This window comes from Sciurus vulgaris (assembly GCF_902686455.1).
Source record: "Sciurus vulgaris genome assembly, chromosome: 4".
In the NCBI taxonomy this organism is placed as follows: domain Eukaryota; kingdom Metazoa; phylum Chordata; class Mammalia; order Rodentia; family Sciuridae; genus Sciurus; species Sciurus vulgaris.
In genome coordinates this window covers 104,025,671-104,051,968 of record NC_136464.1, presented here as the reverse complement: position 1 = coordinate 104,051,968, position 26,298 = coordinate 104,025,671, and the positions used below count along the sequence as shown (strand labels likewise).

At 39.6% G+C, this 26,298-nt stretch overlaps 1 protein-coding gene across 1 annotated transcript in view; it reads right to left on the bottom strand.

Annotated features, from left to right (window-relative positions):
• Window positions 1-26,298, bottom strand: part of ATP8A2 (ATPase phospholipid transporting 8A2) — a gene marked incomplete at its 5' end in the record, with an annotated part of 656,754 nt that overhangs the window by 252,476 nt on the left and 377,980 nt on the right. The window contains 2 exons of the mRNA XM_079136232.1: window positions 16,446-16,556; window positions 21,112-21,295. Coding sequence (XP_078992358.1) covers window positions 16,446-16,556; window positions 21,112-21,295 — 295 coding nt within the window. The remainder of the gene's footprint in view (window positions 1-16,445; window positions 16,557-21,111; window positions 21,296-26,298) is intronic.

The window sequence follows — 26,298 nt, the reverse complement described above, 5'->3', positions numbered from 1 at the left end:
TCTTGGGAATCACTGGGTAACTATTCCTTAAGTCTATTTCAAAGGTTCACCTGAACTCAGAGAGGAGGGATCCCCAACCCAATAGGAGGAAAACCAGTCTTTTGCATGAAGATCATGGAACTTACCAATTAATTCAGTCCTCTTTGGAAAACATAAGCCACCAAGATGAACCACCACTGAAATGATCTTCTGAATCACATCATGGCTCCTTTGCTTGAAATGGCATGACTCATACACTGTTACAGCACAACCAAGGCCTAATGTCACTTCCGTTTTATCTCCCATTGCATTTCTAGACCTGTTCTCGTACTCCTGTTTCCTGCTGTTCAGGGCTGCCCACAATTTCCCAGACTCCATTATACACCTTCTTCCTGGTAGGTCTTCCTTTCTTCCTTTTCTCTGCTTACTCTCACCCATGAAATCACTTCTCCTGAGCCACATCTCCTCTATGATGCTCTCCCTGCAGGAAATGGCTTACAGCTGGGCTACACCAAGAGCAGGCACCTGTGTCCTCCTCCAGTCACCTGTCTGGCCCAGAGTTTTCATTCATTTACCTAAGCCACATATTCTTCATGCTCCCTTCCTCTCATCCAGTGATGTTGATTGCAAGGGTTCTCACACTCATGGACCCCCATTTCAGAGTCTTCTTCCCAGGGAGATCAAACTACAGTGAACGGTTTAGGAAGTTCCCAACCTTTTACTATAATGACAAATATAAAAGAGTAATAAAAATTGCTTATCACTCTTGTCACTGACTATGGGCCAATTTCTCCCAAATATAAAGAACTTCTGAAACTTGGAAAGGAAGAAAATGGGCATTATTCAAAATTATTCATGCAATTACCACTTAACATGGAAGTCCCACTTCCGGTCATTTATCCAGCACTGTAGCACAGTAGCACAGTTTGTAACAAGAAAAAGTTGAAGTTGGAAAAAACTGAAATGTCCATCAATAGAGGTCTGGTTAAATGCACCACTTACCTCACTGAACACTCTTTAGTTGGAAGAGTGAGGAGCCCCTCTATTATTGATGTGAAAAGACTGTGGGGATATGTGGTTATGTCATATAAGTAACATGCAGAACAGGGGTGCAGTGGGCAACCATCCATGAAGAAAGGAAGGCTCAATGAGGGACACTCACACCAGCCATAGCTGCACATGAGGACTGGAGGACATGCCTCAGGCAGAGTCAGAAACAGGACCAGACCCTGCCATGTTGAATATTGACAGTATGTTCAAGTTTTGAGCCATGTAAACACAGTACCGTTTTATGTGGGGTTTTAAAAAAGCAAAAACCAAACCACACACACAAAAAAACACCCCAAATCCAAACCTCAAATCCATTTGGAATTAATTTTGGTGAAAGGAGTGAAGTGAAGATGAGGAATTCAATGCTGTGTTTTCCCTGAATGACCCTCTTGCAACATTGCTGTTTATGTAAAATATCTTTTACGCACTCATTTCAACTGCCAACTTTATCACAAACCAAAGATTCAGTTGTATTTGTATCTATCTTTGGATTCTCAATTCAGTTCCACTAATCTGCCCGTATACCAGTCCCAGATTGCCTCCATTGCTATGGCTTTAGCCGATGCTGAACACCTGATATGTCAAATCCCTCTTAACACTTTGTTTTTAAAAATTTCCGTGTTATTTTCTCCTATTTAATTTTCTTATGAACCTCATCATTTTCTTGTTTAATATTTTTGATAATTTTATTGTGCTACATAATACTTATAAACGCATGTATGTGTACACATACGCACGTGTGTGTGTGCGTGTGTGTGTACATATTTCTCATCACCTAAGAATGTGGTAGGTCTTCTATTTATTCACATTGACTTTCACAGGGTAGTTTTCCCAGTATAGCTTTAGTAAACTTAAATCATACTAAATATCATATCTTCTAATAAATATTCAAATTAAATGTTTTTTTTCTAATTCAGAGTTGTTTATAGGCAGAAAAATTTGATTTTAGATATGATTTTAATTTCATTCTTCAGAATTCATTCTACCAACCTGATTAATAATAATGAAGACATTGCTTGTTTTAATAGGATTTAGGGTTTTGTTTTCTTCCATTTCTGCTTATTGTTTAGAACCACTGATTAGCAATTCTTGATTCTGACTTGTGAGATTCATACTATGGAAGATGCTATAGAAAAAACAGAAAGAATAAAAGCAGAATTATCAACCAAGACTCCTACTGCAAGGAATCCAGCTAATGGCAGGTAAGCCCCAGTGTTGGCTAGGAAGGGGGGCCCACGATCAACGAAGGCAAGAGGATGTAAGACTGTGGGAGGCATTCCCAGGGACTTCCATGACAGGCAGATTTCTACAGCATCATGCCAACAGAGTGAAAAGAAAATAAACTCCCAAGATCATGTGCATTTACATGGCTCTCACAAGTACACTGCAGTGCTTATTCCAGGAGGCACTACTAGCAAGATGGGCCCAGCAGACTAGTGCAAAAATAATCACCATCTGCTTGGTGTCACTCAGCAGGGAAGAAAAAACCATAGTTGTTACAGAACTTCCCTGAATATGCCATGGATCTTTTCAGATACTTTCAAGGTTAAAGTTATGAGATATTGGGAGTACATAATGTCACCTTTTAACATTCCTACTTAGAATTATTAAATCAAATGCATATTCTGTATCAGATAATGATACTATGAATAGATCAAGAACAGTAGAAATAGCAGTGGCCTTAACTATGATCTGATAAATAGCAAAGGAAGTGTTCTCAGCATTGCCTCATTAATGGTTAACACAAAATATTTTTTTATATCACCACCAACAAAATTTGCTTCCAGGAAAATTCATAAAAGGATACACCATATCTCTCCTAAGAAAACCTGAGGGTGCATGCTATATTTATTTGCGTGTGTGTGTGTGTGTGTGTGTACATGTGTATATTACATAGATACATAAGTGTGTGTATACACCTATACACTACACATATGTACTCATACATTCAAAGATTTATATGCATAATCACACAATATAAAAGCAAAATACAAATAAACTCAAGACATTAAAACTATTGTGCCCCAGGATTTTGCCTAATTATGATAAATACATTTTTTATCTCTACTTATTACTGCAGTATATAGAAAAGGCTGAGTAGGTTTTCTCTGTTAAATATTTGGGATGACCTGGGTCAACACTTACTTTGAAGACTTTTTTAGGGAATACAATAAGGAGATATTCTGCAAAGCAATTAAAACTGAGGTGTAACAAGAAATCTTTGTGTGATGACTACTAGGAAGAATCATCCATTCTTATGTAGACAACAGGGACAGTTTCCAATATTAACTCAAAACAGAGTCACAGGGGAGGTGCTGGAATTGCCTGAATGTGACACACATTCAAACTTGTGTAGATCCAGTCGTTTCCAACTGTGTAGGTCCAGGAGTTTCTCAGGAGCCACGACAAAGACTGGTTAACTAAAGACACAACAGGTTCTCCCAAGGACTTTTCAAAGAGGCCAATAAGCCGTTAGACCAACTGATAGAGACTGACCAAATAGATCATGATTTACTAATTGCCACTTTCCTGATTCCTTTGAAGCAAATCAATGAAATTAACAAAAGATGCAGTTCTGGCTTTTGAGAGAATTTATGATCTAGTTAGGAAGATTAAGAAATGCTTTGGAAATGTTACAGAGAAGTGCTACATTTTACTTTACTGGTCTTGAGAGTCCAGAAAAGAAGAGATCAAGGGAAGAAGGGTCAGTGTGGGCTTCAGGGAGATCAAAGCACTTGACCTGGACCTTGGAGAACATGGTAGCGGACACAGATGTGCACGCAAAGACCTGATGGGACACATTCAAAGCAATCACCAGCTGTGGAAAGCATTGTCTCTTTGGCTGAATTGCTATGTCAGTTACACATGGTTGATGAAAACTGTTGCCAAGAGGAAATAAACAGCAAATATTTTGTTATTTTCATTATTTGGGAGGCCAAAAATCTAAGGTTTTTATACTTGAATTGAATAGTAAAACATCTGGATCATAATCGATGTCTGATTATCACTGCAATGGTTACATGACTTTTTGATTAGCAGCTTTTATAGCTCAAGGGTGATGGCTAATTCATTTTATTTCCTTTTCTGGTTCTTAAAATTGATCTTATTAGCTTTAGTTATGGATAGAGAGAGAATCCTAGATAGTGTTCTAAAAAGTTATTAGCTTAAGCAATTTAGTCCTGGTATACCAATTAACACAAAATGTTTTAGTCAGCTCTTTCATTCCTGTGACCAAGAGATCTGACAAGAACAATTTTAGAGGAGAAAAATTCATTTTGGGACTCCTGGTTTCAGAGATCTCAGTCCATAGAAGGCTGGCTCCATTCATTGGGGCTCGAGGTGAAGCAGAACATCACGGTGGAAGGGTATGGTGGAGGAATGGGGCTTCAGACATGGCCTCCATGAGGCAGAGAAAGATCTCAAGAATATATATCCCAAGGCAAGCCCAAAATGACCCACTTCCTCTAGCCACACCCTACATGCATTCAGTTACCTCTCTGTTAATCCCTATCAGGATTAATTCACTGATTGGGTTAAGCCTTCTTGCATTGTCTCACACATGAGCTTTTGGGGGCACCTCACATCTAAACCACAACACAAAAAAATGAGTTTTGTTTCATTTGTGCAAATAGACCATAGCTAGGTTCACTTTTTTTCATAAGTTGATCTTGCAAGTCCCCCCTCACCAAAAAAAGTCAGCTTTGCAAATTCAAAATATACTCAGATGTGAGAACAGCAATAAAGGTCTGGAAAAGTTTATTTTCCTTCTTCATATTAACAAATACTAGTGGCCAGGATACATCTCATTGTTGCTCAATGAGAGTGGAGTGTTCCAATGCAGGTTAGATTTAAAGAGTGCCCTAAAGGGAGGTGTGGCTGATAGAACTGGATACATTGAACCTATTCAGATTGCCCCTGACTTAACAGTGCTTCAACTAATAATTTTTCAAATTTACAAAGGAGCAAAAGCAATAGGCATTCAGTAGAAACTCACTTTGGAAGTTGATCTTTCCCCACATGAGCATTATGTTGTCTGATTCTCGTAAGGCTGGGCGGCGGCAGTGACTCCAGCTCCTGGTCAGCCCCCATGATCATGAGGGGAAACAACCAACACTCTGGTGTGCTGTGCTGATAAGTTACAACGTCTGACAGGTTAGGGAGATTAAATGTATTTTCCACTTATGACATATTCAACTTACGGATTCATCAGGGAAGAAACCCATCCCAAGCCAAGGAACACTGCAGTTGTTCTGGGTTTAAAAAAAAAAAAAAGATCTATCCAAGTAGCACTTTCTCACCTGGAAGCACGGACATCCTCTTTACTGCATAACCACCACCCAGGGGTCCTCAGGGAGAGAAGAAATTGTGTTTTCAGCCAGGCAGTTCTCTGGAACCAGTGCTCTGACTGGTCTGAGGGCAGGCCTTGACCTAGTGCATATTGGAGAAGGGGTTTCTTTCAACAAAAGATGGTTTGGCTTAGAAAGAAACCAGCAAGATGCATGTTCTGGGAATGGAGGATTCATTTTCACATGGGTTCCTTCCAGCAACTTCCAGGAAGACTGAATTGTTTAGGGGCTGGAGTTTTAAAGGGACAAGTACAATACTTTTCATGTTTCATTACCTGCTCTTCATGGACTAGGGCACAGTATGGTCCTGGTCCCTGGTTCACAACCTTCTGGGGGCTTGCTTTCAGAACCCCCAACCACGGAAATCCATGCCCCACAGGCAGAGGGATTTGGCCAACTGTGACATGGAACTGGATGCCTTTAGGGTGAAGTTCATGCTGGACTTTTCCCTCATGCAACCCAAGTGAGGGAGATGGGGACTGTGGGGTGGAGGCAGAAACAGATGCCCCTTTATTCTGTTTTTCAAGATGACCTAGAGGTTTCAGAAAGTTCCAGTATGACCGCAAGAACACTTTCCAAAATCCAAAACTATGTTCTTTGCTGCTGAAATGAAAATGGATATTCATTTAATTTTATCTAACTGATGGTTGCCAAAGTTTGGGGGTGGGAGTAAGAGTTGGACTACAAAGGAGATTTTGATTTCAAAAGCAAATCCTCCAGGAAGGTTAAATGGGAGAATCTATTAGTCATTCACATATTGTATGGAATACTGACCTTAGGGGAAATTCTGGACTTGCTAATGAATGTCAAAAAATATGCAATAGTATGAGCTGGGTGTGGTGACACATACCTGTAGTCCCTGCTAGGGTTTAAGGCTAGCCTAGTGAGACTCCATCTCAAGAAAGAAAAAGAAGCAATACTATAAAATATTTGAACAGACATATCATCAAAGAAGATAAATAGACAGAAAATGAGTTCATGGAATATTGCTTAACGGGGAAATAAAACAGACAAATACCCATTACTAGGTGTTTACCAAGTGAAATGAAACCTAAAAAAATGAGTGTGCATATGGGTATCCTTCATAATTACCCAAAGTGGTAAATGGCCCAAATGTCGTTTAACAGGTGAATGGATAAAAGAACTGGGTCCATCCATGCAACGAATACTCAGCAATTAAGAGAAAGATAAACTACTGGCACGACAGCATGGACAAAATATCAAATGCACTATGAGTGAAAGAAGTCAGAATCTGTAGGCCTTATATTTTGCGATTCCACTCCTATGACATTCAGAGAAAGCAGGAGTATAGGGTCAGAAAACAGACTAGTCACTGCCATGGAGTACTTATGGGATGATATCACGGTTCTGTGTCTGAGTGCAGTGGTGACAGGACTGCTGTTGGCATCTGGAAAGATTCAGAGAACTGTGCACTAAAAAGGGTTAATTTTACTACATGTAAATTGTACCTTATAAAGAAAGAAAGTGGTATACCATACTATAAATACCTTCAAAGGAATCAAGGAAATTCTCAGGTAAGGCTAACATGGAGGTATCAAGGCTTTTAGTTTAGAGCTTATGTTATGAAAAAGCAACTTTCAAATTGGCAAGGGACTGACAAAATGATTACCAGAATAGCATGCAGCTTAATTAAAGGAACAGAAATAAACTTTGTCCTATAATCCCCGGATTAAAGAAGCCCGTATTTTAATCAATATTTTACTGGCATATTCTGGAGGTACAAGCAGCATTTAATAGGATAAATCTACTTTGCCTCCCCTTGATTTGATTAAAAAAAAAAAAGGAAAAAAAAAAACGCAGTTAAGAAAGTATATACATATTCCTGTTCTTGAGCCTTCTTTAAATAGTTCACTGGAATTGCTAGGATCTTGGATTTGAGAAGTGGAGGACATTCTAAACGCCCAGATCATTTGCTGGGAAACCAATCCAGAGGCTCAAGCAAATCCATCAGAATGCTGTGGAGATTATTTACCACTTAAAAGTACAGACGCTTACTAGAGAAAGATGAGCCTCCTGATATGCTTCGTATAAATAGATGCTGAATAGAGGTCAAAGGCAACAAAGTCCAAGAAAAAGAAAGACAAATTGCATTAACATGGATCATTACATTCTACTTGCATACATAAGTATGTTTTAAAACTGTGAACTCAAAACTATATCTTGTTCTTGAGTCAGGATGACCAATTTAGAGAAAAAAGAGTAAACGAGAAGGCATCTTGCTCCTCTACAAGAAAATGCAGGATTCAAACCAAGCTGATCCTACATTATGGGAGCAATATGTGTATATTCCTCTGTCCTCTCTCCCACGATCTTCTCCACCCACTACAGAACAGGTTCTTCCTGTTGTCACATGGTCTATTCTGCCAGCTATAACTGAATCTCCATTCTTGATCTTGGAATTTCTACCATTCTCAATCAAATATCACTGAAATCCATTTGCTCAGAATGGTGCTATTTACATACCCAGAGACAAAAAGGGATAGACAGGCATGGCTAGTGAATTTGTGCTCAGACACTATTACATAATTGATTTTTAGAAATTAGAGATCTGATATCAAAAGTTTTGGGCAATTAGATCTCCACTAGCAGAGAAAAAGACAGGAAGAGACACATGAGAATAACATGAACAGTCAAAAAATGTCAAGAAAAACCATGAGGAGAAAATTTAATCAATAAAGTGAACTTCACAAAAACGAGTATCTATTTGAGAATTTCACTGGAAATAAAAATAAGATGTGGGTAGAAGTATGTTTAAAGAATGTAATCAAACTTATTCTTTCTTCTCTCAAAAAATGAGGTGAGGGGAAAAGGTAGCATAAAATTATCTTCTAGTATTTGGCAGGCACAGTATTTTTCTTTATGAAAATTATACCAGGCAAGATTTAAGACCAGAAAGGCATTTCCTAGGTCTCTCCTTCTTGAAATGGCTCACATCCTCCCTTGATTGTGTTTCTTAATTTGCCCCAAAAGATGTCTGTCCCTTGAGATGACCCAGATTCTTCCTTGAATGTGTACCTGTTTTTCTAAATGAACCAGTGTCTCTGAAAATAGAAGTGAAAGGTTGGGGGAGGGGTTATTTCCTAAAAGGAAAGACAAATAATATTCTCTTATAAGTAACCTTCTCTTATAGATTAAAAACAAAACAACAGCAACAAAAACAGATAAAATCCAAAACAAAAAGAATTAAAAAATAAACAAAATCCCCAATCATCCTCACGTGTATGTTTCTACTGAAATGTGGTCAGTGGCTTTTTCTGTTTATAGAGCAATGTGTACCTAGTCCTGCAGGGGGCAAAGTAGTGAAATGGTCCCTGTCCTTAGGGAAGTCATAGCCAATTTGGAAAATACTCTTACAGGCAATCAGTTAAGCTACGTGTGCACTGCCTTTGAATGAAATATGAAGAGGAGTGAGTTGGAATACATGAACTTTAATTCATGAGATGAAGTGAGTTGAATTTTTATTGTTTCCATTGCATTAACCAGGTAGGGAAGGAGAGTGGCACCCAGTGATAAAGCACAGCTTCATGCAGGACCATAGGTCTTTTACATCTACTTTGTTTCCAGACTTACACTTTTTTATTCCAAGGACATTTTATGGAGTTCCAAAGACAATTTTCAAAAGTGAAAAAAAAAAAAATCAATGCTAAATATATGTTTTTTTAAAATGCTGGGTTTTTATAATGATCCTTTTAGCTAGGGCAGCTGCAAAAACATCAAAAAAAAAAAAAAAAAAAAAAAAAAAAAAAGCATACATTGTCACATGTAAAAGGCAGTAAGAATCTATTTTTATAAAGTTCAAAGTGATTGTGATTCTTGCAGGGGAATCCCTCCAGACTACTAGTATTTCGCTGGCTTTATATCTACCTCCACCCTGCCCACACACTTTTAGCTAAAAAACTCGAAGCCCTATCCACCAGCAGTCACCAATTGCCCTTGGAGAGGACATTCCTAAGCTCATGTCTAACTACTTCTGCAGCCATCTTCCAACAGAAATATAAAACCCCTTCCCCGTTATTTACTAAGGGCTTGCTAACTTGTGACATTTATCACAGGACTGGAATAAACAGAGCGTGGAATGGGAAAGACAGGTGCTGGCCTCTCTCTGGCATACTGACCTGACCCTCTCCTTCTGCCCTTTTCACCTGATCAGTTCCTACTCATCCTTCAAGTCTTAACTCTTTTCATCCTGGGACCCAGTGCCCCCAGTCCACCACCACTGTAATGCACCAGTTCCAAGAGTTCTCACTGCAAGTCTCCTGCCAAGCCATCAACTGCCATGCTGTATAACCACGGGACTTTTGTTAATCTGCATTCTCCACTCTGTTCCAAGAGCAGGGATCTTGTTCAACTCATCCCCATGGCCCAAGAGTGCTGGACTTGAGAATGAGGCCAGAAAAGTAGAATTCAGAATGTTTGTATTTCAAGTTAATTTTCCAATTGCCCAAGAGGAAGCCTCTGTAAGTAGTTTTCCTACTGACATTTTAAAATTGTAATTACTGCTCAATAATTATCAGTACATGGGCTCTGTAAGCTGGGTGCTCTTGGGATAGGGTTGGCACCAAGCCTGTGCACACACAGTTCCCTGTAAATACAACCATGGGAGGAGAACTTATGCTTTACTCACCTTTCTTCCCACTCCCATTAGTTAGACTCTGTCCTGGTACCCCTGGTCTTAGCATTGCATCTGCAGTGGAGTAGGAGGTCAATACCCATTGAAACCTTTAATAGAAGGTAGATGATTTGCACATTGATGAAGCCACAGCATTTATAGAAAGGCCTGTATGTTGACTGTGCTTTTCAATTTGCCTTTTACCTATTAACATGTTAACACTAAGCTTGCACCTGCCAATCTAGACCCCAAAATCCTTTCAGGAAACAAAGCCACCTCTGCCAAGGCACAGACAATAAGAAGAAAGATTAGTGACTGGGAATTTTGTTTTCTACCACAATGAGATTTCTTGTGTATCAAGAATGAAACATCACTCCTTGGCCTTTTGGCTAAGATCAAGTAAATAATGAAACACATTTTTTAAGATATATTTAAGTCACGCATTGTATCTGAGATGGGGAAAAATCACTAGATGAATTTTTGACTATGGTTTTAAAATATCTATTCTCTATAAATTCTAGTATTTAAAGTAAAATCAACTCTAAAGTCAGTGACTTTATAAAGCTATAAAACAGCTAAAGGGAATATGTATATTTAAAAAATAAAAATTTAAAGTACTTATCTACTGAGAACTTTTAAGATTGGAATGGTAAATTATACACAAATAATCCATAATCCAATTTTTGAAATTTGAAGACACAGAAATCAAAATGTTGGTAAGCCTCTTCTCATTTTCTACAACTACTCTAAAGATGTTTACTTTGTTTTAAGCTTGTCAGATACTGACAGCTTTTCACTAGCTATCAACTAAATTCTGTTGGTTAGGTTTCACTGGGTCCCCAAATTGTTAAGGTCTTTGACTCATCATTTTTCATTCGTAATAGTATTTCCAGACCTCCATGCTAACTATGCATCCCATTTCCTGGTCTTTATCCCATACAAGTTTAATGACCCCCAAGAAAACACTAAAATTTTATATATAGGTTGCCAAAAATAAGAGGACACTACAAGTAGTATACAACTCCTATGTTTTTGCATCAGTATCCAGAGTTATGGTTATCCCTATGTTAAGAACCACCAACTAATCACTGTGATGATCACCATTATGGTCACTAATCACCATGATAATTTCAAAGTCTTATCTCTATTTCAAAGATAATTTGGTGTATCTTCTTTATGTTACACCAAAGTTTATGAGAGATCTATATCACAATTTTTGTAATATATACTATTCAAGACAGTATTATTATTCAAGTAATGTTCTTATGAGTTTTCTATTTAATTTTTACTCTTCCTAAAATTTTTTATCTGTTTCATAAAATATTCCCAAGATTAAGAACGTCCATGGACAAATACAAACCTAGAAAATGCTTAAAATACTGATGACACTGTTTTCAAGCTGTGTTCAATTCAGAAACTCCAAATAATTAACTCCTAACATGCTGGGTAGTGTAGGAGCTTTAAAGAATTCACTGTCAATCTCCTGTTTAGGAGATACCACAGAGATAACACATCAGGACTTCCAAAATTTATAGGAATCCTTCCTTAACCTCTTCATCCCCCAATTTTGCATTTAAGGCAGACTCCTACCATTGTCAAAATCAAAGAATTTCTAAAAATCAATACTTGCTTTCTGCTTGCAACTTATGTGAGGAGATAGTTACAGTGTTCATAACTTATGTCCTAGTCTTAAAATTATAAAACTACATTTTAAGTTCTCTTCTTACCATCTACTCTATATACCGACAAACTTTCTGAAGTTACTTTTACCATGTATCTTGCCTATTCTAAAATGAGAAGGGGAATTCCAGCTTCCAATGGTAAGACAACTCCTACTGAGTTACTCAGATCAGGTTCCTTGGCCACTTACACATCCTATCCAGCTAATTTTATTCCCATTCCCACCTCCCAGTGCAGACACACAGGGAAGGCTTCCCCTGCAGCTGCTTCAGCAACCTCCTCTGCCCTGCAAGGCTCAGAATCTCTGTGACTTTTAGCCCCTAGCAGGACTCTACCTTCTGAGAAACATGGTCCATCTGATGACCATCATAAAACTTAGCATTTAATTGGTTTAATACAAAACAAAACTAAATGTGACATTTATTTTTCAAATCTTCAATAAGCTCTCCACAGCATAAGTTGTTACATTTGATCTCTCTCAAGATGATCAAGGCAGCAAAGTACTTGTGACTTTTTTTCCCTTCCTTCCTTCCTTCCTTCCTTCCTTCCTTCCTTCCTTCCTTCCTTCCTTCCTTCCTTCCTTCCTTCCTTCTTTCCTTCCTTCTCCCCTCCCTCCTAACATTTTTTTTATTGTGCTATAATATACATAACATAAAGTCTTCCATCTTAACCACTTGTAAGTGTCTAGTTCTAATGATGCACTCTGTTCAACAGTTCCTGTACCTTCACATCATTGAGCAACCATCACCCCATCCATCTCCAGACCTCTTTGTGACACTCTTGGGATCATCTATGAGCAGCAGACAGAAAATTGTCGGTTTATTTCTAATAATAAAAATCCAGTTTTAATTCAGAGTACACTTAAAAGGATGTATTTTGCTGTAGATTAATTATACGTTAACAGCAATGATTGAACATGAAGGAAGAGGACACATCGAGAGAAAAAGCTGCCGACAACTGGGACCCACACCACAGAGGAGTAGGTGATGAGAGGGAGATGGGGACTTCAACAGAAGTCATGGAGCCCTCTGGTGGGTTTGAAGACAGCAGTGCATTTACTCATTTACTGCCAACATTTTGAGTCTTCTGTTCCAGGCACTGTGCCAGTCACTTTAATTGATAAGAGGTATGTTTCAGAAATCTTATCCTGGTTGCACTAGAGAATGCAAATAGTAGCTTTTGTAATTGTCCAGGTAAAAAGTACTAACTCAAAGCAGCAGCAGAGGGGATGGAGGCAAAGGCCGTATGTGGTTTTAGTGTTACCTATTAACAAGGCCACCATAAAACCACAGATCCCATCATTTTCTTCCTACTTTTGAAATCCCCTGAACCATTGGTTTATTTTGACCTGAATAAATTTTTATGTGACACATTCAGGAAGTACTAAATAAAATCTGTCAGCAACAGAATCTGTTACACAGGTAGAAAAACACAAATTGAGCACATGTTACATTCAAGGCACTGTGATGAAAAAAAAAGTTCACGTGGATCAATTTGGTAGCATATATCTGGCCTGAGTGGAGGAAAAGTTGATATTCCATATTCCATAAGGTTTCTTTTGGGTGAAAACTGGAGATGGCATAAATGTTATCAGTGCAGGAAGCGGTTAGAGATTGCAGAATATGGAACAGTGAAATTTCATGCACTGGGTTCAAGTTTAGTACCAAGGAATGGTCTCCAAAACACACTTAAGTGAAACAGGAATTATGGAGTATACTGCACAGCATGATGACATTTATCTAAAAACATCTATGTGTTTTTGTATGTGTATTTTGTAAATATCTCAGTTAACTACAGAGGAAAAGGTCAGGACAGAGAAGAGGTAGGGAGAGGGGAGAGAGAAGGTTTGTTTTCCAAACAGTAATGAGAATACAGCCATGTGTTTCTTGTATAGGAAACCCACTTTTATAGATTGGTATACCAAGTGAGAAGACTACACGACATCACAGTCTTACAGCTCTTCCCTCTAGTCTTTACTGGTAATTCAAATCATATAATAGTCCTCATAATAAAAGTTGAGAACAGTGTGCATGTGTTTTAATTTGTGAAATTGCTTTTAGACTGTAGAGTTAAATGACTGGTAGTTACGTATAATCAGAGGATATTTGAGATGAGAACATATTGGCCATTGCCAAGGGTCTCTCCTTGAGTCACAAGAAAGCCCTTTAAGAGAACTAAAGAACATATTTAATTTATTCTCACTTAACTAATTAATTGTATGTTTACTTTTAATATTTTTTGCAAATGAGCAAAGCAATTCAAAGCAATCTTTGATCTTACAATTTGAAACACACTGAAATAGCATGCAAGTAATATCTTCCTATTTTCAAAATTATATTTGAAGTGCATGCTGAAGCCAGGGAAGTAATTTGGCCACGGTAAAAATGGTCTGGGTCTATGCCCTAACATAAGGGCTCAGAGAAGGGATGGTTTTGTTTTCTTGGTTGCCAAATTAATATCTCCTAGATACACTAAATAGAAAATCGGGCAAGAAGTGGTAGAGATTTTACATTTTTTTAACTTTGTAAAAATGTCTGAAAAGGCCATTTTCAGAAGACTGTTTAACTACGGTTGTTTGGCTACAATTGAAAAATTAATTTGCAGCACTCACGTGGCATTTTCAGGGCCTCCTTCCAAGTGGAACTTTTAAAACAGACTAAAATTGAGCTCTTCTCAGCCCTGGCCCACTTGAAGTTTAAAAAAAAAGGAAAAAAAGCAAGATAGTAGGTGTAAATGACTAAGAAGGGCCCTGGAGGGTTGCTCTGGAAGGCCAAAAGATTGGAAGCTGCATGCACAATGTCTCCATAACAAGTCTAGACTATCTGTAATCTGCTGATGGTGAAGAAAACCAGATTATTAAGGAACCTTGTGGAGCCAACAGTTGTAGGAGCACAAAACGGTGGGAAACCCAGGACGACATGTAGGAAAAGAGTTCCAGCACTCCTTTACACTATTATCTGTGACCCAAGTGACATCTAAGAGTGACTCCTATCGAGAATGCAAAACAACGGCGGCAGGAGGAGGGCCACAAACATCTTTAAGTGCCAAAAGGGAATTGTAAAAATGAAAGCAGGAAGAAGATAGAGACTACAACATCCCATTACTCTAATATCTCACGTTCTCACCCGGGGCAGACAGAGTTGAAAGTTACAGCACAGGACGGGCAGACAAATGGTGGATGATTTTTGTAAATTATTGATTTTTTTAATCTCATATATTAAATAAAATGGTAGTTTCGTCCCTAAATCTCTCAAGATCCTGCTTATATTTTCTTCCTGTAAAAATAAGTCTTATCTGTTTAATATGAGCAGACAAAACATCCCACACAAAGATTCAAATGAAGAAGAATGGGTCAGGTTTCAGGACTTTAACCACATCTATTTGGATGCCCATAACATTCTTTATGACTCAGGGCTGCTCCCCAACCCCAAGAAGATTTTGTGTGAACTAGATAGGCATCCTTTCTGCAGATGTAGCTTCTTCACCGTGGGGTTACAACTGGTTGACCATAGTGCAAATTAGAAAAATGCATGATTGTTTCTAGGTGGGCTTCAGGCAGCATGAGGGATGGAGAAGCATTGCCTACATTTTTGCCCCGTTTACATCTTTGGTTGGGTAGTCTTGTGCAGTGAACAACATATACAACTCAGGAAAGTTACTCTTTAGTAGTTTAGTTCTGCCTGTATGTTTCACTTGAATGACTCATTAAGAAAGATTAAGCAAGCTGGTGAGGAAACAGTCACAGTTACATCAGTAAGTCAGTCTTAAAATTATCTGAACTGAGTATTTTAAGAGTCTACATCAGAAAAACTGGATCTCTGCAATGGTTATTATTTTAGCCAAGAGTTGAAAAATCAGACCATGATAGAATGAGATATTAAAAACCATGAACAATGAACACTGCTTTTCTATTACTTCATAGAGCAACCGTGCATGTCCTCTTTTCTATTAGTCATGACGGCTTCAAAATTCACATCTTTTTAGCAGGGCTGTTCTTAAAGAGGAAGAATGAGGCCACCATTACCACTGATAGCAAATATAAAGTACATTTTCCACTTTTTCTTGGGCCTGGCCCTCTAGCAAGCACATTCATTTCATTTGTAACCGAATCAGCATCTTGGAAAATTGCTGCACAGCAGAATATGAACTCATGTGATATTTTAAATTATCTTGTTGGTTTCCTCCCCTCTGTTCCTCTTACTCCCATACCCTCCTCACATAGGTGTTAGCATCTCAATATCCCAGGAGCAGTGAATGGGGACTCTGGAACCTTGAAGATCCAGGAAAGAAACACAGCAAGAAATCAAGCCCTGTTCACACCAGGGGAAACCAACAAACAAAAATTTTAGGAATGACTCACTCCCCACCAAGAGATGTGAGAACTTCTGGTACTGGAACACTGACCATTGCAGCTCAGACCAGTACAGAAGAGGAGGCTGTAAGTGACAGCAAAACCTCCTACTCCAGCCAAGGACATAGGCAGAGGCAGGCAAGGAGACACACAGAATCAGGAGGGGGCGTAGGGCAGGGGAGGAAGACGTGGCTGGCCAGGGAAGGAAGGCTGCAGACCCCTGGATTTGGTTCCTCAACATGAGGACCATGACCTGGATGATATAACCAGTTTTACAGGGAGGCTATTTGCCACCTGAGTTCTAATAAGACCCCAAAGTATCTTTCCTTTGACTTCACATTAACAAAACCCTTTCTTGAAATGACTTTAGTTTCCTCCCCAAGGGAAAAAATATATCCCCTTTCCTTACCTCAATGATGTAGAGGACCACATTCTTGTAGAAGCAGTATAATATGCACTTGGTCACCCGGATATAGCTCCAGGCTCCATGTACAAGCAGCAGCTTCTCCAAGTAGGAAAACTGCAAAAGGAAGATACCAAAGTTCAGAAGAGCCTGTCACAGAGGAAAAAACATCACAAAATGTGCTTATAAGCAGAAAACAGGTAAGGTAGGTACAAGAATCTAGATTTTGCGGGTAACCTGAGAAAACGTTCCCCCAAGGTGGCGCTTTTAAGCCACATGAGAAAAATAAAACCTCTTAAATCTACTTTATTAGTACCTTCCCCAAATGTACTTCTGGACTTCTTATTGTGATTCTCACAGAATCTATGTATTTATTTACTTATTTTGGTACTAGAGATTGAACCCAGGGGTGCTCTTTCACTGAGCTACATTTTAATTTTCTATTTGAGACAGGGTCTTGTCAAGTTGTTGAGGCTGGCCTTGAATTTGCTGTCCTCCTGTTTTAGCCTCTCAAGTTGCGGGGATTATAGGTATGTGCCACCCTGCTCAACAACAGAACTCTATTTAAACTAACACTTTTTAAGGGTCTCAATTATTATAAGAAGGTGACCAACCAGACTGGAAGAAAAGTACGTGGGAATCAGATGTCTCTACAAAAATCCCATCACAGATTTTATGGTGATAATGGGAACAAAGTGACAGGGACAACTTATGCAATAGTGCCTTGCTTGTATGCCCGCATACACACAAACTGTTTCCACTGACAGCCTGTAAGTTACAATCACACACAGAAAACACACACAGAGACAGGTACACAGAGAGATATATGTACCAGTACACAGAGATACACATATACACATAAAGACACACAGTCAGACACAGAGGCGTATAGACATGAACACAGAGAGAAATTATATACACACACAGTGCCTCTACTTCTATACCCATTGTGTTCATTTTTTGACTCCATCTAGTCCAGAGCACCTCTTGTCAGAGTGCTGTGCAGTCAAAGCGGTTGATTGGTTCTAGCTGACAGTGATGCCAAGGCTCCTGCAGACTGAGTGGGAGGCAGCGATATTCCAGTGAAATCCATGCATCCTCTTTGGGGCAAGGGTCTACCTTCTCAGCCTCCCCTTAGCTTAGTGTTGCCTTCTGGGTCCAGGAGCGCAACTTAAAAAGTGTGAACCTTGACCTAGAGGGAGGGTAACGAGGGTGTTGTTTGTTGTTTGTTTGTTTTCACTTGTTTCTTTGTAGATTACGTCACGCTCTGGCAAGAATGTACTATTAGGGGAAAACTTGTGTAAAGTCATAGTGTCTGCACATTCAGTGTGCCCTATCCTGGTTGCTGCGGTGCTTTGGATGTGGTCTGTCCCTCACAGGGTCCTATACTGTAAGCGTGACAGCAGTGTGGCACTGTAAGAGGTGGTGGGGTCCTTATGAGGAAAAGTCGAGAGGAAGGTGATTGGGACACTAGGGGCACTGCATTCAGAAGAGATTCCCTAGTTGATTCCTGTAAGAGGAATAAAAAAAGTAGTCCTAGCTCCATCCTGCTTTCTGTCTTCCTGCCTCATTATGGTGATCTTTCTTTCTCACGTGAGCTCCCATCATCATTGTGGCCACACCGCAGCCAGCAGATGTTGGTACCATGCTCCTGGACCTCCAAAACGGTGAAAGGAATAACCTCTTTTCTTTAGTAAGTATTCTATTACAGAAACAGACTAATTCAGTTGCCTTAAATGAAAATCTTAATTCCTCCATTCTAAGTCATTGTGTCAGAAGGCCTCTGTTCCTGACCCTGGGCAAAGCAAGACAATACTTCTAGGAGAGACAATTGGGCTGAGATGAGAATATCCTAGAACATTAGAAATTCCTTTGTTATCATAAACTTCCTATCAATTTCAGGTGACTTTTGAAATTAAATTTTACTATCTGTAGAAAAGAAAGACTTCACTGAAAATAAAATATTTTAAAAAACATTTCTTTTCCAGAGGAAACTACATTTTAATAATTCCCTTTAGCACTAAAGAAGGACACTATATCAAAGGCAAAGTCACATTTCAATGAGTTCTTCCTGGCCACTCATCAAAATCTAGAGGATGACTTCAAAATGTCAGAAGTAGGTACATATGGAAAATAAAACTCCTCATAAAGGTTCATTAAGGATTCCAAAGGGGAATGGGGAATCATAAAATAACTAGCTAAACAAATAAAAAGGAAGTTTGCATTTGACCTGGACCTCCTGGTGTTAAATTTCAATGGGCACAAAGAACATCTGCTTGAGTCATCTTGAAGGCCTCAATCTGAGCGTTACAATGATTTGTTTTCAGGGAGGAAAAAAAAAAAACAACTATATCCTAAATCAAAATGCTGTCTTCCTGAAGTCATTCAAAAGACATTAAGAAGGTAGGGGGCAGGAATGATTCTCACCATAGGAGAACAGGAAGCTGAGGGCTCCAGGTGAAGTTTTACACCCACAATCTAGGCTGCCCAGAGCCAGGCAGACAGACAGAGGATGGTTGTCTGTCCCAGGATGCCCCTGTGCATAGAAGCATGAGGCAGGTGGAAAGAAATGGAATGAGAGCTCTGTCTGCTTCACAGTTTTCCCAAGGGTGAGTCATTAAGCTAAATATCTTTTTTCTTCTCTACCTCACCTTACACGGTACTTCCTCAAAAACTCAATCAAAAAAGTATTCACTCACATTAAAGTGAACACATAAGGCACACAGTATGAACTTCAGTCAGAGATGTTCATTCTATTGGTAGGGACAAAGGAATTCATCCACTCATGGTATTTCTGGTGTAGTAATTAAGGTACAAAGAACATCATGTTGGGTGGAGATGAGGCAAAGTTAAGCATGAAATTGGCCTTAAAATAACAGCATCCTTGCCTAATCATGAACAGGACCATGGACAGGAGAAACAAAGGCCCACATACTCATGTGGCCTCCATCAGTTCCTTTGGCGGAGGCGCTCATTACCCTGGGAGGGCAAGAAAACCCCCAAGTGGGGTTATACTGCTCCCTGCTCCACCCTTCTTCGACGCTTTTAATCTAATGAAAGCAACTGCTCCAGATTTCACATCCTATTAGTATGCAGTTTCAACATAGCAGGTCATGGAATCTCCCTTCCCTAGACATTTTAAAGAAAAAGACAGACAAATATTTGCCTGGAACTCCTAGGAAACCTCTTAAGATCCCTTCCAGCCATATGATGTTATAACTCAAGTATTTAATAATGCTGGGGTGTATAACATCCACAGTTGCTGACAGCATACAGGAAGCTTGAGTCCCCCAGGCCTCTGAGTAGTTGACTCAGGAAGTAATTGGGCAGGTGTGCAGGGCGACCCCCAACTTCATGCAGGGTCTGCAGTTCTCTGACCTTGGATGGACACTCAGACCTGAGACAGGTCACCTGATGCAAAAGAACCTTGATTTTTCCACATGTAAAACCAGGATTTCTTCTCTTACCTACTCCAGGAATCATCCTGAGGATTTATTTGAAATCAACAAAAGAACAAGATTGATTTCATGCTCTTTTCAGAGCCACGTGGATTTTGTAATTCCTCCCTGTGTTTGCAGAACCTGGAAATGGAAGGGAACCTGAGCGGTGATCTAAGGCAGCCCTCCTTTGGGGAGGGGGAGCCCCAAAGCTGCAGAGGACCAGCCCACAAGTCCTGGAGCTACAGGAAGTTTGCTCGTGTTTTATAGGCAGCCCCTGATTTTAGCTCTAAGCCACTATTCCTCGGGTTCATGTGATTAAGGTTAACACATACTTCAAAAGTCTAACCACAGAAACAGGAGAGAGCTCTTGCTAACTAGTGAAGGAGCCAATAGTCACAACATATTGTGATCTGGAGACAGGAGGAAATGGTCTGTGTTCCTGGGATGATGAGGCTTTCTGGATGATCCAGTAGGCCAGATGATTTAGACATGTGCTCTAGAGGTCAGGAGGTCGGCTCTTTTCCTTCACCTTTCAACTTCATTAAGGAATAGCCATTTCTTTCATCTTCAAGCCACCTATGCAATAATCACAAAGCACCTCAGGAACCTCTGCATGCAATACTCAAGTCAGAGAGGAATGGAATGAACTTGGCCTGACTGCAGGTGGTCACTGGCTACTGACCATGGGTCATGATGGCCCAACCCCAACTCAATGCTCTCAACAATTAATCTCATGGTAGTGGTCCTGGGCAGCCACCCTGTCATGACTGCAGAGAGGGAGCAGCTGTAAATCGCTGCTTTTCCCTGACCTTAGATACCTGAACAGTGCATGACAGCGTCTTCTGAAAGAGGAGAGGTGTCACAGAGAATGGATGTTATGAGCACAGCTGTTCTCCAGCAGGGGGATGCATACAAGAAAACCCACGCAGAAGAAACAAGTAGAGAATGAGAGGCAATAACTCACAGGATCAGGGGCCCATCTGTCAGGAATGACAAGTCACCTGGATGGCAAGAAGTGGGACCAGCCCTACTCTGACAAAGGAAACGGGGCCTTCAAACTGTACAGGATCAAAATAATGGAGAAATTTGAATATACCCGCAGTTTCACCTAGAGGGCAACCTCAGAAGGAGTGGCAGAGTCTTCGGGACTAGAGGCATGTCAAGTCCAGGTTCTCATGCACAGCTGCCTTCACTATAACAGGACAGGACAACCGGTCGCCCGCGTGGCTTACCTGTGCAATAGCGTAATCTGAGTTGTTGGTAGCCTGCATGCCCTCGTTGCCACTGATCCCCACACCCACGTGGGCTGTCTGTATCATCCCAACGTCATTGGCACCATCTCCTATGGCCAGGGTGATGGCCTTCACCCGCTTCTTCACCACTTCCACTATCTCAGACTTCTGCAGAGGAGATACTCTGTGAGAAAAGAAAGAGAAATTATGATCACATTCGTCTTTCCAGAGGAAACAGCTGTAATCTACATTCAGTAGCATTAAAAGGGCAGTTATTGGCCAATGTCCAAATCCAATACATACATTTTATGCTCATGTTCAAAGAAGCTTGCAGAAAACAGTAGCTTGTGGCTTTCAAGTGTTTGCCAACTTCACAGATGAAATATACCACCCGAAGCTAACTTAAAACCCAGCTTCTTTGCAATCGCCCTGCTCAGTTGGAACCACACGAGAGCAAACTCTTCAGGGGCACATGTGCCCTGCTGAACAATGAAGGCAGTTAAACTGGTCACAGGGGTCTTCAGAAACATCTTCCCAATAAATCAGAACACTAGCACAGACCCCATGTGTTTTTTGCTGCACATCATATATAACCTAGGGCTGGCAAGGGAATTTTCTATAAAATCTGCTTTTACAGAAGGCAAAGAAAATTGGTAGGGCAAAAGAAAGGGCAGGAAGAAGGCCAGAGTAAGAGGAAATAAGAAAGACTTGTCCATCTCCACCTAGAGATGGACAAGTCTTTGATGGGCAGCCAAGGCAAGATTGAAGACCAGAGATCTCAGGAGTAAAGGTCTACCATAACTATACTTTGTAGAAGCACAGCCCAAAAGGGAAAGAGAAAAGAAGTCCCTGACTAAGAGAGGCTGTTCTACCAGAGATGGAAGAAGATGGTGTAGTTTTCATAATTCCTCAGGTCATCTAGGAAGAATACCTACTAGACATCTGGGTTCAAAAGCACAGCAACATTAATTATAATGAAGCATTTAATCAGAGTACAAGACCACACAACCCAATAGCGTGAAAAAAACCACTAGTGTCTCAGGACTGATTTATTTGAAATTTAGAATTGAAAAACTGATATTTGACTTAGGAAACTGAAAACACCTGAATCATTGGCACATGCACACAAAGTAAAGACTTCCAGGTTCCCAGAGGTCTACTGCTGAATGTGGACTGTAATGTAAACTAGAATGGGCACTCAGACTATAACTGCTCAGATGGCCTCCATCCACAAAGGTACGCATTCCCAACAGAAAACCTAAATGTTACCTTACATTTAATTTCACCAGTCTGGGAAGAAATGCATTTGAATACAGCATGAAGCCTTTGCTATACTGTCAGTGACAGATATAAAAATAAGAGAGGTAGAAAAGCAGAACTTAAGAGTTGAAAGGGCTTTAGAGGGCTTTAGAAACCATGCCATACATTCCAGTATCTCCTTTTTAATTTTCACAAGAGTTTGCTATAGTGGGAATTTACTGTTCCTTAGAGTAGATGAAATCACTAAAAATTATTGTTGCTTTCTTGTTGTTATTGAACATACTTAAATGTACTAATTCTGTCCTGTGAGTAGACCAGACCAAGACTAACTCCTCTTTCATATATCTGAAAGGCTGAAATATGAAGACAACTATCACATTCTTTCCCCAATGCTTAGCTTCTGCTAAATATTCTCCAGTTCTTTGACTTTTAGTTAATGGCATGCTTCAGAACCCCAAAACAGCCTCTAAGGATGACCTTCTAGAAGCTGAGAGCAGAATAGTGAATTGACTTTAATGTAACCTAAAATGAAATTCCCAGAAGCTTTATTATTGCTTATCACGGAGCCTCTAGTCAACCTAAGCAATTTCCATGCGCAGGGAAAAAAATAGTTGCATATTTTGCCTCCAAGTTTGTGTAAGTGCCACTTGGAGCAGAGGAGACCAGACAGCTCACAATTCTCCTTCGCAACACAAAGGTGATTTTTCATTCCATTTTTGAACTCAACAGAATCAGAGATCAAATATGTTATGCAGAAAACAACCTGGGAATCAGAGTTAAATGAGCATGACCTTTTCTTTTGCCCATGCTAACCGTGCAAGCAGGAGGAAGCCTGTGAGTTCCTGTCTTTTCACTAATGGAATGAAGGAAATGAGAACCAACCACCTCACAAGATAGTTATGATATATTAATGTGAAGCCATTGCATTAACCAGTAAGTGTGAAATAAGTGTTATCTCCTACTTCACCTAGCAAAGGGTTATCTACAAAACCTCAGTTGATGGAGAAAAAAAACCAAACATGAGAGAACTGCACGCCATCTGACTTAGGGTTCCCAAACCGTGTGTGTATAGGTACCGAGGTGTGGGGGTCGGGGGACACTGAGCAGGATATTTTAAATATTTCAGGAAAATATACCAATCTCTCTCAGATAACAGAGCAAAAAACTAGCTGGAAGTAGTTCACAGTTTCAACATTAGATCATGCTACATTTCTTTTCATGACATACCTTTGTGAAACTGAGTTCTTATGGTTGTAATGACAGCAAATATGTTGTGAAAATCAACATGGACTAGGACATGAGGGAGGTGGCATCTGATGTCACCCTAAGATGGAGAAGCTATGTAGTGCTCAATGGGCCCACCACAATGTACCACTGGTAAGTGATTATGATTATTTAAGGATGGAGGACATAAAGGATATTTCTTCCAATGTATGTGCATTAGTGTTTGAAACACCTGCTAAGTTGTTTGGTCATAAGTACTTCTTAAATTATTTGACCTTACCTACTTAAGAGTCAGACATGGTTTGATTTTTTCCTTTGACCTAAGGACTTGCAAAGGGATTACTAAGGACAATGTACATCCAAAGAGTCTTGGAGCCTCTGCACAAATCACTTCTCTCCATGATTATATCAATCACCCTAAATATGATCATTTCCCTGTGGGGTGGAACTTTGTCTGATGAGGCCATCATTTAATCTTCTACTCTATTTCTGCATCCATGAAGATAATGCAAGAAGACAAGGAACAGAGACGTAAGCATTCTGGGTAGGACTGAGGCTGCCACTCCTCAAGCCTACGTGTTACCTGAGTCATCAAGCCAGCTGGACTTTTGTCAGTGAACCTGAAGTGGTATGGAGAGAATGGGAGCCGCTGGGGAAGAAAGCTTGATCGCTTCACACTGTGGGAGGCTGGAAGAATCATGGTGGTGGAATAGGGAAGTGTCTAAACAGATCAACAGTATTATTTGAGGTTAAAGTTGTAGGTTTCCTATTAGGGGATGCTATAGTTTGGATCTTAAGTGTCCCCTAAAAGCCTATGTGTTAAAGGTTTACACCCCAGCTTGGAGTTACTCAGAAGTGGTGGAGCCTTTAAGTGGAGGTCTTTAGATCACTGGGGTATGAGCCCTCAAAGGAGAAAATAGGGACCCCAGACCCTTTTCTTCCTCGTTTTCATTTCCTGGTCCAGAGGTGAACAAGCTTTCGTCTTCCACGTGCTTGCTACCATGATGTGTTGCCTTGCCACAGACTCAAAACAATGGTGCTAAATGACCAAAACTGGAACCTCTAAACCTATGAGCCAAATAAACCCTTTCTCTTTATAAGTTGATCATCTTAGATGATTTGTTACAGTAACAGAAAGCTGATTAACACAGAATTTAGTGATAAGCTAACCAACTGAAGATAAGTTGCAAGTCAAATAGACTTACTAGGCTTGCTCTCTGGGATTTGGATCTCAAGTAAGTCAGTCAAGTCAAGCTTTCCATGGCTTACAATATGAATATCCAACAGCTGCCTTTTTTCCAAAGAGCAAAGTAAAGGGTATATAAAGCAAGTCATATCCCAGCATTTTAGGACCATGAAATTCTCATCAAGGATTTATTATGCCCTCAGCTGCAATGCCTTGAGAAAACATAATTCTAGCACACACTAGGGGTTCAAAACAGATGTCAAACAGGTAATTCCTACAGAACTGAATAGGCAGTATTACACATCAGCCATATGCAGTATTTAAGTATGCCAAGTTGCTATAAAGCACAAACCAGCTCTTTCTTAATCTTAATTTGTGACCTGGAATCACAAGCCACACTTAATAAGCTTTCCTGGGTATGATACATTCATCCCATAAAATAAAAACTCCAGATACCACTTCTGAGCTGAGCAACATGCTTGGAGTATTTTATAACCTATTTTGGTGCATTATGAATAAAAACATACTCAAAGAATGCAATCAACTGGAGAGGTAGGTAGTCTATTCACATTTTTTTGCTAACACAATAAATTCTAAAATAAGATGTTTCTTTTTGATATTAAAAAATCAGTATCCTGGAGTATCTCATTTTATGGAATTTGCAATCTCAAAATTTTAAAATTAGCTTTCTAAAATTATTTCAAAGGTAGCACTTAAGTAAAATCTGGGCAACTGCTTTTATAGAATTAATGGTCATTCATTAATTTATCTGACCAATAAAAACCTTGGTCTCAGAGTGAGTTTCTCAATTCTGATCTTATACTATAGTCTAAGCAAACTTAAGCAAATTCCTTTCTTTTTTAAAGCCCAGCTGCCTAGTTTGCCAAAGAGAGTCTGGACCTAGATTATGTATTTGTATAGTAAGGTCACCTGAGTCAGAGGAGTAAAAAGAAACTCCACCCAGCAACATCCAAAAGAGAGTCAGCCTTACCCCAAACACACACTAATTAACCAGATTCACTAAATACTTTAATTAAATGAACTTCCAAATGTCTTTATTCTTGACAGTCCTAAAGACTAAAAGGAAGTTTGAAGACCACCTGCCCAGATCCATGAGTCTCAAATGTTAGATGAGCATCAGAATCACAAACTACATAATCAGAAACTACAGATTATGATTCAGAATGCCAGGTCTGGGGTCTGTGGATGTACAATTCTAACCAGTTTTGGCACAATGCTGATACTACTGGTGTAAGGACAACACTGAAGTAGTCAGTACTGGCCTAGACAATATCACTAGTTCTTTCTAGTTCAAATACTTGAGAACTAAAATTATAGCACATCACCCACACATAATTGTCATAGTGATTCAGTAATTAATTAGCAGAAACATTGAATCACCTTTTTCAAGTTTTACATATACATAGGTTTTTCTTTGTTTTTAAATCCAAAACTAACAAGTATAAATTTTGGTTGATATTTCATTCAAAATATTCTTTCAATCTGAGTGGTAGGGG